Source organism: Carassius carassius, chromosome 20 (assembly GCF_963082965.1).
Source record: "Carassius carassius chromosome 20, fCarCar2.1, whole genome shotgun sequence".
In the NCBI taxonomy this organism is placed as follows: Eukaryota; Metazoa; Chordata; class Actinopteri; order Cypriniformes; family Cyprinidae; genus Carassius; species Carassius carassius.
The window spans coordinates 12,079,804-12,096,064 of record NC_081774.1 but is presented as its reverse complement, the minus strand read 5'-3'; the positions used below and the strand labels follow the sequence as shown (position 1 = coordinate 12,096,064).

Genomic DNA, 16,261 nt, shown 5'->3' with positions numbered 1-16,261 from the left:
AAGTTCTGGGGTAAACATGAGTATGTTGCTTGAGTTTTGTATGTTAACTCATCTTTTTCTTTTCTTTGCTTTCTGGTATACATTTTGCAGTATTAGTTAATGCAAATGTTACTGTGATGTTTATATTGATGTATTTTGGTTATTTTAAGAGATTGTGATCTATTAATTTGAGACTGGAGTGATGTCTCACTGCTGAGCAACTTGTGTGTCCAAATGTAGAAATTGTCATTGTTTAGCTAACATGTAACGGGCATGTTTATCTAAGAGTGTCTAGGGGATTGGCCACCCCTCTTTCCACTTGAATTCCTGTAGGGAATAGTGTTTACACTGAATTGAACTGACAATTTCACGAAATTTTGAACACTTTCTGTGTTTTGTTTTTTTTCTCTTCTCTATTATTAATGTATATGGTTCTTGAGGTTCTGTACCTGATGTAATTTTGGTTATTATTTTGCTATTCTGTGTAGAAGCAAGTGGAATTCAGCAGGGGGGAGTGTAACAGGTCGAATATGTATTTCCACTTGCTAAAGTTATTTTCATGTATGGCCCCTTTAATTGCACTTTCCGCCCAGATCTGGTAGAATTATGAACTGGTTCCGGTAGAGTCATTTAGACTCGCGCCAGTCGAGAGTAAGAATGGCCGCGGTGAGTGAGTGCTCCGTGTATTAAATATATTTGAGTAATTATATAACCATTTTAGGGGATAATACTGAGTTATACGTGTGTTTAGAAGTATGTTGTATGATTTGGGTTTGTGTCACTGTTATATGTATTGTAATATCAAGTTTAATGTTCACTTCCAATAGAATGCACGAGGGTGATTGCTGAAACTGATCACCGCTGTTGTATATTCACTGTCAACAGGTACAGACCAGTTTCAAATATGTTATTAATTGCTGTTTATTACGTAGTAGTTTATGTAAAGGAGTCATTTGGACTCGCGCCAGTCGAGAGTAAGAATGGCCGCGAATGCACGAGGGTGATTGCTGAAACTGATCACCGCTGTTGTATATTCACTGTCAACAGAATAAACATCTTAAAGTGCGATTTGCTGTCCATCTGATCTCAACACAACGCAGAGACAACACTGTTACACATGTAGGTGCATATCTTGATTGAAAGTCAATTATATTTGTTTCAGTTCAGCAGCATAATTTCATGCAGAGCTCCCTCTAAAGGAATCTAGCTGTTGCAGTCACCAGCACTTCTACACCCACTCAGCAGCTGTGAGTAAGACCGAGAGCCACTTGACACATCATGGAAAAGGCATTGCGGCCTTAATTGCTGAAGATTTACCATGGCAACAAACATACATCTCAAACGCCTAGAACAGTAGAAGTTTGTACAAATCAAATTGATAAGCGGTAATCAGCATGCATAGAGAAACATCAGAGAAGAGGACAAGTTTTAGAATACACAGATTTGAATTAACAGCTAAATAAAACTACTTTTATAATGCATTAAACATAAAGGCTTTGAGTAAATTGTTACCTTTATTTTTTTTACGAACACATTATAATTGAAGGGCCAGATTGCAGCACATAACTACCTCCATGTATAGCTTTTCGGATGTAGTAAGACTTGCTCATTAGCTCACATGGTACAGTACATCATTGCACTTGCAATGTGGAGTGCTCAGGTCTACAGTTGCAACACTTCATAAAACAGGTCAAATACTCATTGAAGAAAGCTAAAATGGCATGGTAAATCTGTTTTTATCTCTCAAATATTTTTGTTAGCATTATCAGTTAGGTTTAGTATAGAGGGTACGTTATTTTCACGAGCGATAAAGCATTAATCTGCTAGCTCATCTCACAGGACGTTTTATTTCCAAACTGCCGTAATACGTACAGCAACCAAAATTATACAATTCATGTTGCCAGATTCACATTCATCTGCTTTGGAAAATACTAAATGTGCTCTCCAACTGAACATTTTAGCAAGGAACAGCATAATACCATTTTGCAGAAATGTGGCCACAGACACATTTTTTTCCAGTGAGTTTAGGTTGGCTCGAACAGAAAGAAGTCGTGTCGTTTGTTACCTTGATGGCAGATGTAGCGATCTGCAGGTGGTGGAGTCTTCGCAGGGTGCTCTCTCTGTCTGTGAAGTACGACGCCGCCAACTGGTGCAAGATTTCTAGGGAGACCACGGAGCTGTTTCCATTGCCCTCTGACTTTTTGCTCAGCTTCTGTTTGTCCAAGAAGATCGTGAGTGACTCCTCTCCTTAGGAAAGATACATGCAGAAACCCAACCATTAGATGAAATATATGTCCGAAGACAATGTTCATCAAAATGACAGTGAGTTCTGGTTGTACTGTCAAAGCGTACTAACATATGTCTTTCAAGGATTTGTTAAAAATGAATCACAGAAGTTAAGGCAGAGAAGCAATAATGATTTTGAAGGAAGGAAAAGGGCACACACGAAAGAGTGTTTATCCCAAAGGGAGGTTGTTAAAACCACATATTTCTTCTGAAGATCTATTTTAGATTTTTTATATATATATATATATATATACATATATATATATATATATATATATATATATATATATATAGTTAATCCTATTTTTGATCTGAGTCTAAGGCTGAAATTCAGATAAATATTGTTGTCTGGGTTGAGGAGTGTCTACTGTACGTTTATGTGCAGAGCTTGAGTGGTGTTATTTATTTCTATCTGATTAGTATGCAAGCAATAGCATGGTCCCCCCGTTTCCTTTGCTTTGAGTCATTAATTACCAGCGTTCATTGTAGCTTTACCACTTCATTCATCTCCCCTGTCTCTGAAGTTCTGCAGCTTCACTTCATACATCCACCAATAAATGACATCATAATTAGTGTCGGTAACGTGCAGCATTTTGCTGGAGACACATTGAAAGGTCTGAATCCACCTCTGGGACGTGCTGCCCTACTTATTATGTGGGTTCCAGAGGGAGAAGTGAAAAATACTGTCTGATAGTGGCTAAACTTAGGCCAAGGATTTCAGACTCAGTGTATGGATAGTAAGTCTGTGCCTTATTAAATTAAATTAAATTAAATTAAATTAAATTAAATTAAATTAAATTAAATTAAATTAAATTAAATTAAATTAAATTAAATTAAATTAAATTAAATTAAATTTATTTTTTATAATTTGTATTTGTTTATTTTATATTCATTTATTTTTATAAAATGAATGAAAATTCTAAAGCCTTTAATGCAATGGTTCTTAATGTATTGTCATGACTTTTAGTATACAGTATGTTCTTATATATTGCTGCCATAACACATAAATACATTTAAAGAGTATAATGCATTAAAATGTTATTTAAGACACAATATACAATATATTATGCTTTAAGATTCTTTAAAGATGTGACTTTTTCATAGGAATTCTAATACATTGCATTGCATATTACTGTGCTTACAATTTGTTAGTACAGCATTCCTTATATATAAATGCATTTTAAATGGGCAGTTGATGAAACATTTTAAACAAAATTTTGTTCATCTTTTTACTATGCCTGTAGCTTTCATGAGCTAATATTAAGAAAGTACATGGATTAGTGTAAATTTGTACATCAAATACCATTGATGTATGGTTTGTTAGGATAGAACATTATTTGAAAAAAAAATATATATATATAATAATAATAAAATTATAATACTGAGAAAATCACCTTTTATGTTGTCCAGAGGTTATGTTCTTAGCAATGCATATTTTTAATCCAAAATTAAGTTTTTACAAGGATTTACAAAATATCTTCATGGAACATGATAATTTTTCCCCATAAAGTGTTTTTTGGCTATTGCTAAAAATATACGCCAGTGACTTAAGACTGGTTTAGTGGTCCAGGGTCACATTTATCACACTATAGCACTTTTTAAATGAACCTGAAAAGGCAAAAAAAAAGCGTGATATAAACTCATAATCTCTTAATCTCTTAAACTCTCTCTTTTACATTTATATGCATTTTGACCTCTAATCATGATGTTGATCAAAATTTTATACAAGTTTAATGGAATATGTTACTCCCAATGTGCTTACCTCCCAATGTGGCTGATACCAAGAAATGAGTGCCATATTTCTTGATCAGATTTTCATGGATCTGCTGAAGGCTCGGCCTTCTCCCCAGGATCCTGAGGTTGCGTAAAAACTCGGGCGCCAAAGGCAGTGGGGCTTTAAAGAAGTCTCTCTTCTCTGTGACCAAGCTGTTCACTTTCCAGTGACTAAACTCCCTGCGAGACAAAACAAAGTGCTTTAATGCAAATAGCAAATTTCAGAACCCATTTTATGTCATTGTTCATTGGTAGAACAGAAAACCACACATCTATATGTGTGTGCAAGGTACGAGAGCAAAATAAAATGTTGATATCAGCAGAAAATAAGGCTAAGCGTGCATAAATATTGCATGGTGCTAAATATTGATGCATCTCATTGTAATGCGGGGCGAACACGATTCGGGTCCATAAACACAATCCAGCTTACATGATGCAACTTTTGACAGCTTTTGTAACTCTAATTATTCCTACACATATATAATTTAGAACATTTTCTGTATCTACCGTATATGCATTTCATAAAACCAATAACACTCCCAGTCACTGTTTTCCTGGGGTTATGTATATTGAACAAAGCTTATGCTTCTGAGAAGACGCTACCCAAAGGAATCACCTATTGGGCATAAAACGGTTTGTGAGAATCTCTAAGAGTTAATTAACGAATGCAGTGGCTGTCCGACCATAAGCTAATGATGATAGATGGTCTTAATTAAAGGGCTTTAGCACCTGGAACTCTGTTGGGGAGTGGGACACTATCACCCAAAACACTCGACTTTTTAATACTCCCTGACTAGGGAGCCGCCACATCTGGGTATCATTGCATAGGCTCTTCGTAATTTAACTTCTTGTATCCGTTGTTTGTGTCATGCCTGTCAGCCAATAGTAAGTGGTTCCTTTAGTATTTTCAGCTGGTTTCTGCTTTGAGTTTTAACTTGCAGGCTGCATCTGTACAGCACACACACACACACACACACACACAGATGCGTGAAAGAAAGAACTGCTGTTCTGCAACACCTCACTCTGCTGGACTGAAACTGGGTCTTCTGGCCCATTTGTATGAGCCTGCCAATCAAGCGGAGGACAGCAGATGTGCTCTATGAAAATGGGTCTTCACCTCTCAAACTTTTCACTCATTAAAACAGACACAAGCTTTTATCCGATGCATATAATGAAGGCTCTGTCCTCTGCTCAGGGGTGGACTAAAAGGAAAGTCATTGTTACTACTTTAGAATTCCTCGTGGATGGTTTGGTGAATGAAGGAGTGGAAATCTGAATAGCAATTAGATCTCTTTCTTTTCCCTTGTGAGCCTGTGCTGGCGGTGCATTCTGCAGCCATGTTTGTGCTCAGCACAATAATAGGTGCCTCACAACACCTCGTCGCTAATTTGAGACAGTTAAACATTTCCTCCAGGAGAAACTTAGATTATTTTCTAGAGCAAATATATATATTACTTGTCAAGTAGCCATTAATGTGTTGTATTTAAGTTGTTTTTTTGCCATTTTTGCTGTAAATTGAGCAATGATGTCAATGGGATGAGGTATTGTGTTGTGTAGCGATAGCTTTTTGTTTTCAGAGTCAAGTAGCAGATGCTCTGATTTTACATTGAAATTGGCTTGAATCTTGATTACTTACCAGGAGCACCGTGCTAAACGCTCTAATTAGATTTTTTTTCTAGTTTGGTGCCTTTAGGTCTACCAATTTTAATAGAAAATACAAATTCCTGAAACTCCAGCTGATGAAATATTGAGAAAGACTTTATTTAGATATATTTAAATGTCATAAGGACACTGTGATGACAGTTGTGAAGATTTGATTTTGGGAATGGTGGTTTAAGAGAGGGAGCTTAAGATGGTTGGAAGTGATATTTTCAAAACAGGTCTCACGTGTAACTGATTTTGTATTGGCAAATTTATATGCTTGAAAAAAACAAACATGAAGGTCTAGCCCTGAACCTAACCCCTAAGTGTGGCTTAAGCAGATCAAACAAAAATTAACGAATGAGGTGACAACATTCAAACAACAAAACATAAAATAATTAATACTTGCCATGAGAGTATGCTGGGTGGTTCTCCCTAAAATTCTAATAATTTTATAATTTTTGTTCATGCTCATGTTTTTCTAACAAACAAGCCAGTGAGAATGGATCTCAAAATTTTCAATGAATAATGACCTAAAATTATCTCATAAAGCTATTCAATGACTGCAGAAGACTTGGAATATAGAGCAGTATGGATCACTTTTATGATAGTTTTATGGTGTCTTTGAAAATGTGGAAATATATAGCCATATAGTCCTCATTCACTTTCATTATATGCAAAGAATTGCCAGAATATTCAACAAAAGACTAATCTTTTGCTCCATGTAACAAAGAAAGTCAAATGGGTTTAGAACAACATAGGTGAGTAAACGACAGAATTTGTATTTCCAGGTTAATGACACACTAAAAAATTGGTTCTAAAAGGTTGTTTTCTTTTTTGGGGTTCCTCGCAGAACATTTCAGTGATTTTTAAAGCTGTATTCCTTAATGATGTTTGTACTTCTTTTCCTGCAATGGATGGACATTCAATTGCATGGACATCATGTTCACTTATATGACCCTCACACTTTACCTCAGTATTAAATCCGATCAGAACTGACATGAATTTGATTGGAGTGACAGACTATCAGGCTCTCAGAGATTCTGAAAAAAAATATTTGTTCCCAATGCATCTTGTATCTATAAAATAAAATAGGAACTTCTTGTCAACTAAAGTACTGTAAGCATGATATATTGCCTCCCTTCTCAACAGCAGACACTGAGACATTTACTGAAACGTTTACAGAAATGTCCATTGGTTTACTCTTCTTCACTTCCTCTTAAATTGCATTTCAGATTTAGATATTTTCCTGTTTTCTGTTTTCACTCCACTGTTAAAAATGATTTGTCAGGTAATCTAAAATATGCTTAATGTGGTAACATCTAAAGTTTTATTTACTGACTACATTAACCTGAGTATATTAATTACACAAGTGAAAGTAATTTAAGGGCAGGTCAGGTAGAAATTGAAGTCACAACAGCATATTTTTCAGTGTGGAATCTGGAACCAAATAGAAAATTTATAAATATAGCCCATAGACTTTGTGGCAACTATGCTGTCTATTTTAGAATATTATCTTAAAGTACAGTAAGTGCAGTGTGCATTTATACTTGGTGATGAATCATTGATGTAAAACAAATCAGAAACAGGCTTTACACAAGTATGTCCAAAGCCTGTTTCAACTATTTTTATATGTTCTGAAAATAAACCAGAAATGAAAAGATGCCACTTTTTCAACAGATGGTGATTGAATCACTCTAAACAGTTTGTTCACCTATTCAGCCAAAAGCTTAAAATGTCACAATCTGTCTGAATGTCCCACTCTGTCTTTGCTCTATTTTTTATTTTTCTCTTTAAACCCTCGGTTTCATGCAAAACTTCAAAGGGCTTCTGTTTAGTGAACTAAAACATTGGCACATACAGTACTGCTTTTTTTAAGGGCATCATCTAGAAAATAAGCTTAGGAAACCCTCCCACCAGGGGCTGTATTGTATTATGAAAGCAGCTTTAACTATAGATTTTTAAAGAAGGATTAGTTGCCACAGTTAAGCAAATAAGAAATGATAAAAAGATAAAATAAATCATGCTTTCAGCAAAACCCAGAACTACACAATGCAAAAACAAAATGAAACTGCTCAGCAAAAACTTTGCACTGCAAACATCAACATAAAGAATGAAATTTGACTCAATCTGTGGAAGCTCAGGCAATGTTTATCAAATGCTTCTGAAATATCCTTTGGTGAGTGATTGAAGTGGTAAATTACATCAAGTCAACGAACACAAAAGCGATTCTTTTCAAAACCCTGTATGGCCCCCCCCCCTCCACATTATAATTCCACACAAGCATCTCAGAGTTTTCCATCCATTTGGCTTATTAATTCTACATTGTGGACCAGCGTCACCTGCATGACAATTCATCTCTTGTGTTTCTCATAAAAACATTAAATTATATTCTGTCACAATTGCTTATAGCTTACACACATCTTCGTGTTTCATTTCTTTAGCATATACTTGCTGCCTTTGGAAACCAGCTGCTACCAGGTTACTAAATCCCTATTGAGCAGCTCCCTGCTGCGCCTCTGCCGTCACCTTGTGCAGCACCATTGGTGTGATGGTCTACAGATAATAGCACGAATGGGAGCTACTACATCATCCCAAGGCTCCACATGGGTAGGGTAGTGCGTCATGGTTATTCCATCATCATAAATATGTTTCTTGTAGTATTCCTTATTCCAAATCTTTTAAAGGTATTTTATATGTTTCCTTGTCAAGAAAGGTTTTACAGATGAATAGATAGCACTGAAAATTGTAAAATAAATGATAATAAAATGAATGAATGAATGAAATAATATGATTTTTTTTTTAAAGCATATGAATAATTTATTAAAAAAATGATGTCGACCCATTTACATGGCCACCACATGAACAGCCAAATATTCAGTAATCCACATACTGGACAATTATGTTTTTAGAGTAAATTAGGTAACATTGAATAACAGGTTCAATTAGTGCAGTGGGTAATATGAACTTTAGACCATTCATTAATCTAAATTAATGTTCATTTCTAAACATAATATTCCTTGTTAGTCATTCATGTTCATTCATAACACATGAACTCATGCTTAATTATTTAAATTTATACAAAATGCATTAGTATATGTAGAAATCAAAATGAACCTAGACTTATAAATCCTGTACTTTTCTTTATTTGTAAATAATGAATTAACTAATGTTAAAGAACATAATTGTGAAGTATCACCATAAATTAACCATGCTAAATGAGTAATAAAGCATTTCTACAATGACTGAAACTGAAAACCTTACTTATGCAAGTTCTCCCTTTTAAACATATCTGTGTTTTGATCGGGTAATTACTTTAATTGAGCTCACAGATGCTTCCATTTCCGAATATCTTTCTGTACGTAAATGTCAACTGCTGCTAAAGCCTCGGAACAAAGAAAGCTAATATAAGCACACATATCTCTCTATTCACAACAGAAAATTCCCCACCGGAGCTGGCAGTATGACTAAAGACTATAGAATTCACTCTGCTGGGGATCCTTTGGTGCAATGTTAAGCCCCAGAGGGGAGCTGTGCCCAAGGAAGCAGTAAAAGGTACAGTGCCTGCTGGTGTTCTCCTCTTGTGATGTGCAACCCAGTTTCTCTTTCTGGAAATCCTGATCTGTTATCATATCAAAAAGAGCGAATGCAGTGACCAGCTAAAGCCCCCGTCTTTGCAGTTTGAGGTCAGTGATGCTGTTTACACAATGCCTCTGAACTGTGAGGCACGTACAGAAGACTCGCCTACACCTAAACACCCACTCAGACTCTTTGGCTTGCAGGACAGCCTTTCAAACCACGCTGGCAGAAGCTCGTCTCCCCCTCACTGAGTCCATCACAGTTCCGTAGGCCTTTCTCTGCCCAGCTGCTGTAGGCATGCTGGGTCCTGAATTCGGCGAGTGGAGAGAGTTGGACAGAGTCGGCTACACACCAGCGGGGGACAAAGGAAGCAGACAAAAAGGCCAAACTCCCCTGGCAGATCTGAGGTCAGCCACAGTAATGCACCAAACACACCTTTCCTTCCTGTTGTGTGTGTGTCTTTGACATGAAGTGGATTGAATGTGTAGCGATCATTATTTAAAATGCACTGTACTGAATGAATGATGCGGGGTGCATGTAATTAAAACAGGTCAACAGCTGAATAATCTCCACCGTGTTCCTACTGATGTGTTGCACTTTTCAGTATAATGATTAGTGTTGCTGTGCATGGCGATATCAACCCCAAGGTCACAGGTTTGAATCCCAGGGAACAGGGTGCAGGGATTTTCGAACTGAAAAATAGTTAATTTATACATTTCTCAAAACAAATAATTTATTGACAGCCATAATTTTACATTACCATTTAAAAGTTTTGGGTTGGTTATTAAAAAATTGAAAAGATGTCTATTATGCAGTAAAAAAATACAAACTACAGTCAAAAATCATTCTAATATGATGCTTTAGTGCTCAAGAAACATTTATTAGTATATAGTAAACACAGTACCATTTTTTCCCCAAGATTCTTGGATGAATATAAAGTTTTAAGAACATACAATAATTATAACATTATAAATGGCTTTACTGTCACTTTTGAGCAATATTATGCATTTTTGTTAAATAAAATAATTATTTTATTATTAAAGTAATGGTAATAAATATTACTCACCACTAAACATTACTTGAACATCAGAAGAGTATGTTTTTCTACACATCATTTTTATTTTTGTTCCACAGTATACATGTAAAGTAAATAATTATATTACTGTCTTTATATTTTAGGAATGGGATCCCTTGCAAGGTCATCATCATTTTTGGATCACTGCAAATTGATGATGTAAACAATGTAAACATTATGTCGTTCCATTGTCTTGGATGTTTTAGTAATTGCATGCATTATCAGAGAGGATGAAGTCATTTGATGTATGGGCGACGGCCCTTTTCTGTCACATGACTGCACCTGTCTGTAACACCTGCTTTGCAGAACTTGTGATAAACTAGATCAATGGGCCGATCAGAAGACACAGGAGTCGAAGGAGGCAGAGGTACACACACATGGACTTTTTTCCTTTTATATATATAAATGAAAGTATCAACAAACAAATAAAATAATGGATTTGAATCAACAATGTTTGAAAGAAAATAAATTGTACACAATTCAAAAGTGAATTTACCTTAGTTGCAGATGAAAACAATTACCCAAATTAAATACAAGAAAATATCAACCAAAAGAAAAGTAACAGACGTTTAGTTCCTTTCCTTTCCCTTTTCAGCTAGTTAATTTCTATTTTGAGTTTCCTTATAATCTAGAATTTATTTTATTGCTTTTTAACCTAATTTAATTACACCTAATTGGCAGATTTATTAGTTATTTACTAGTTTAGATGTATCTCTTTCGTTTCCTAATTTCAGTGTAATTTCTTTTTTTGAAAACAATCTTTTCACAATCCAAAATACATGACAATTTCTCAACAAAATGTTCACCAACAAAGTAAATTTACAATTGTGCTTTGTTACCCACAATAATAACGAAAGAAAATATGTAGGGGATATAGATCTCTTATCAAATCAAACGATTATTTTCAGTTCAAAGATTCTCAGTCCAAACAACAAAAAAAATAGAAATTTCCCCTTTAGTCTTCAGAAAATGTCACTCCCAAAAAGAAATAAAAGATACCTCAATCCTTAAAGTCAAAAAAAGAGAAGAACTCCTACAGATGGTCGACCTGCAGGAATGACGCAAATCCAAGGAAAGATGAGAAAAGTAGATCCAAGTTCGGTTTTCACGGGTGGCTCGCCATCTATTTCCTTCACTCGTTACACGTTTCGATGCATCCACACCAAAGAACGCAGTCCACAATACGAAAATCCAACTTCTAAACACATACATGCAAAATCTGGCCTGCACACAACAGGGCAATGTCCTTAGTGATTTCTCTTCACATCAGCATCTCTTAGCACATTTCTGAACAACAATTGACATTGTAATCACTCATTACACATAGTAAATCATCATAGTTTCTACTGTTTAGTCTCACATTAATACTGTACATAAACACTGTTTGCCATATTTATCAAATTAAACATTCAACTCACCGATTCCTCTGTAAATTAACTTTTTTTTGTTTGTCTCTCTTTCCAGATTTCCCCAGATGAACCACGCTAGTTTCGTTAGTGTTAGCTTAGCCTAACATCTACAGAATCAACAGGAACTCTACCCAGGTAAGTATCTAAACAAACGCTTCTCAATCAGTGTAGTTGTAACAATAAACTGATTCTCAATGAAATTCTAGGTTTTCTTTCAGGTATTTCACCATTAATTCTCCTAATCACTGTTTCTCCTCTCTGTATTGTTTCTCTGTTTTTTTCCGTTCTGCCCTGCGCACAGGGAGGCGGAGTCAGCGCTGCTGCCTGTGATCTCTCCTGATTGGATGCTTAATATCTGCAGCGCTACAGTATACACACTTTCCATTCGTTGCGATTTGCTGCAATAATTTACATATCACTTATATGAATAATAAAATGTATAATTTACATATTATAATAAACATTATAATAAACTATTACATTGTCATGAAGTTTTATTCTATTTGCTGTTCAGTCACATACATATTTAGTTAAATATGTAATTTTAGTGGGTTAATTGTTAAATATTTTGGACAATTTAACTTGAGCAAAGACTGCAAATATGCTAATTTGAGTCTGGGTTACACCCTCCCCTCTTAGAACTATGCAAGTCCCTTTGCATATCACCAATGGGTGCATACCCCCGAGTTAGGAGGTGTCCTATTTGAGAGGAATCTTGCAGGGACTCTGAGAGAGCAACATTTAGACCTTGAACGAGGGATTGTACTATGGTCACAAGGGGATTTCCCAGTTCAGGGTAAGTTAGAATTTTGGGTCTCTCTTTATGTCGGGCAGACCTTCTCAGTTCAATCTCATCCTTCTCTGCATCATTTGTTTCTTCTTCATCAATTAGCTTTTCTTCAGTCGAACTGGATTCCAGGATGGATGATTCTCCATTATGATTCGGATCCTGCAGCTCCAAGGTAGGTGAATGACTCATATCAGCATCCTTTTCTCTTTCAGGTTGGACCTCAGGATTTTCAGGTAAGTCAGCTTTAGGATTCACAGGTTCACTCACAGGTAATTCATCAATGACCTGAAATTCCCTTTCAGGTAATTCACTTTGAGCTCCTCGGTTGATCTCTGAGCTTGCTTCAAGTGATGGAATTACAGCACTTTCCTTGTTTGAGTAAGTCACTCCAGAAGTATGAACCACAAAAGACTCATTCACAATATCAAGCTGAGGCATTGAACAATATTCTTCCTCTTCCTCAGAATTGGAGATTTCCTCTGTTTCCTCAGAATTTCTGCAAGCTGTCCTACTGCGAGTCTTGCGCTTGGGAACTGAACTCTGGGACTCACATTCCCGCATTTCAGATGGAAGAGTTCCACAAGGAAGTAACAAATCCCGGTGTAGTGTCCGGGTGGGTCCTGTTTGTGTCTCAGGGCACACTTTATACACTGGTAAATCACCATGTTGGTTTATGACTACATAGACTACTCCTTCCCATTTGTCAGCGAGTTTGTTCTTTCCCTTGAGTCGAACACTCCTGACCAAAACTCTGTCTCCCTTGTGCAATGTTGACGCTCTCACAGATTTGTCATAGCGGGTTTTATTCCTTTCAGCCATTTTCTTGGAATTTTCACTTGCAATGCGGAAACTTTCTTCAAGATGTGACTTGAGATTCTTTACATATTGTGAATGTGTTATTTCTCCTTTGCTCTTCAAGGGTAATCCAAAAGCCAGATCTACAGGAAGCCTAGGTTGCCGCCCGAACATCAACTCGTAAGGGCTGAACCCCGTGGTCTCATTGCGGGTACAATTGTAAGCATGTACAAGAGGTTTTACGTACTCTTTCCAGTAGCTTTTCTTTTTGTTCTCTAGAGTTCCAAGCATGCTCAACAATGTTCTGTTGAATCTCTCAACAGGATTTCCTCTCGGGTGGTATGGTGTTGTCCTGACCTTTTGCACTCCAGCTATTTCACACAACTCTTTGATTAGATGTGATTCAAAGTCAGGCCCTTGGTCACTGTGAAGGCGTTCAGGATAGCCATAATGGCAAATGAACTGCTCCCATAAACACCTTGCAACGGTTTTGGCCTTTTGGTTAGGGGTGGGCATAGCTAGTGCATATTTAGTAAAGTGGTCAGTGATTACTAACACATCCTTGGTGTTGCTTTGATCAGGTTCTAGACTCAGAAAATCCATGCACACAAGTTGCAAAGGACGAGTGGTAGAGATATTCACAAGAGGTGCAGCTTTTTCGGGTAAAACCTTTCTTCGTATACACCGACCACAGGTCCTAACTTTGTGCTCAACGTCTGAGGCCATCTTGGGCCAATAGAACCTGTTTCGAACCAGGTCTAAGGTACGATCAACACCCATATGTCCGAGGTCATCATGCAGAGATTTGAGAACATCTAGATGGAACTTCTCAGGTAAGACAAGTTGGTAAATAGTTTTCCCAGCAAAGTTCCTTCTTCTGTATAGGACTCCATCAAGTAACTCAAGGCGGTCTTTCTCCCTGAGGAGGTAAGGCAATCTGGGAAGAGCATTCCTTACAGTACTCGAAGGGGATTCTCCAGTTTGAAGTTGGGCAATAACCTCTCGGATGCAAGGATCGGCTAATTGAGCGCTTTGAACTTCAGCCTGAGAAAGATGAGGAATGATTGGTAGTCCTCCACATTGATCCTCTTGTACATAAGCGTCAGGTACAGCGGTTTCCTGCATTGCCAAAGAACTGACAAATGCAGGAGGGAAGTCATTCGGACACTCTGGCCATTGGATAAGACGACTTTCACAGATGGCTTTTACCACATCATCACTAAGTTCATGCTCATTCGAATTCTTGGTAAGTTGTTCAGTGAAATTAAGGATGCGGTTTTGTTCCTTCAGAGAGTTATCATCAGTCGGAAGCTTCTCGTTGGGTCGACGAGACAACCCATCAGCGTCAATATTCTGCTTTCCGGATCTATATTGCAGGGTGAAATTGTAAGTCGACAGTGCAGCCAACCACCTGTACCCAGTTGCATCAAGTTTAGCAGTAGAAAGAACATAGGTAAGGGGGTTACTATCTGTCACCACTGTGAAAGTGCCTCCATAAAGGTAATCATGGAACTTTTCTACCACTGCCCATTTAAGTGCCAGGAATTCTAATTTATGGGCAGGGTATTTGGACTCACTGCTCGAAAGCCCCCGACTCGCATAAGCGATAACTCTAACTTGTCCATCCTGCTCCTGATACAGAGCGGCACCCAGACCTGATGTGCTTGCATCGGTATGCAGGATGTATGATAGCCTGGGGTTTGCAAAAGCCAGAACCGGTGCAGATGTGAGCTCCTCAATGATTAATTCAAACGCATCCTGACAAGCGGTTGTCCATCTGCCATTAAAGAGATCTTTAGGGTTCCGGTACTGGACATTACTCACTGACTTAAAGTTCCGCCGAGTAGGGGGGTACCCTGAAGTTAACTCATTTAAAGGCTTCACCTTCTTGGAAAAATCTTTGATGAAACGTCGGTAATATCCAACAAATCCGAGAAAGGAACGGAGTTCTTTCAAATTTTTAGGAACCGGCCAGGTTTTGACAGCTGCTACTTTATCGGGATCGGTTTTCACTCCTTGGTCTGACACTATATGGCCGAGGTACTTAACCGAGGTTTGTGCAAAGACGCATTTCTCTGGAGCAAGTTTAAGACCATACTCTTTAAGTCTATTTAGGACTCTAGTCAGCCTTTCCTCATGTTCTTCCAAATCCTTGGAGAATACTATGATGTCATCTATGAACACTAAGACCTCGCGAAGGTTTATGTCTGCCATACACTTTTCCATAATCCGCTGGAAGGTGCTTGGGGCGTTAGTGACCCCTTGTGGCATCCGATTAAATTCATAAAATCCTAGCGGGCATACAAAAGCTGTTTTTGCCTTGTCAGATTCTTCGACCTCAATTTGGTAATAACCAGATTTTAGGTCAAGTACTGAAAACCACTTAGATCCCGTTAAAGCCATGAATGTGTCCTCAAGTTTGGGGAGTGCATACGCATCCTTGATGGTCTTTTGATTTAATTTCCGATAGTCAATGCATAACCGGATGTCGCCACTCTTCTTTCTGACTACCACAATGGGAGAAGAGTAAGGTGATTGAGATTCCCGTATGACTCCCACATTGAGTAATTCCTGAAGGTGTTTCTTAACTGCTTCAAAATCCTCCGGATGTATAGGCCTTGCCCGATGTTTAAAGGGCATTTCATCCACAAGATTGATCCGATGCTTGACCTTATCGGTGCACCCAAAGTCTTGAGGATGCAAGGAGAATACCTCTGGCATTTCTTGTAGCCGCCTTGTAAGTCTGCTTTTCCATTCTGGCGAAATGGGTGAATCACCAAAGTTGAACTCGAGAACAGATGTTGGAATGGGTTCTACTACACTCCCATGGTCGGACTGCTCAGAGCACACAGACTGGATCGCCTTCAATTCAGCAACCACACATCTAGGAGGAATTGTAATGTCGTGTGTGGTAGAATTGGCAACTACAACGGG

The 16,261-nt window shown here is 37.5% G+C and overlaps 1 protein-coding gene across 1 annotated transcript in view; it reads right to left on the bottom strand.

The window, feature by feature from the left end:
• The window catches only part of LOC132096347 (BMP/retinoic acid-inducible neural-specific protein 3-like), a 111,429-nt gene that overhangs the window by 54,604 nt on the left and 40,564 nt on the right, over positions 1–16,261 (bottom strand). The window contains exons 3-4 of the mRNA XM_059501639.1: positions 4,028–4,218; positions 2,045–2,226 (exon numbers count right to left, since the gene is read on the bottom strand). Of these exons, the coding sequence (XP_059357622.1) occupies positions 2,045–2,226; positions 4,028–4,218 (373 nt within the window). The remainder of the gene's footprint in view (positions 1–2,044; positions 2,227–4,027; positions 4,219–16,261) is intronic.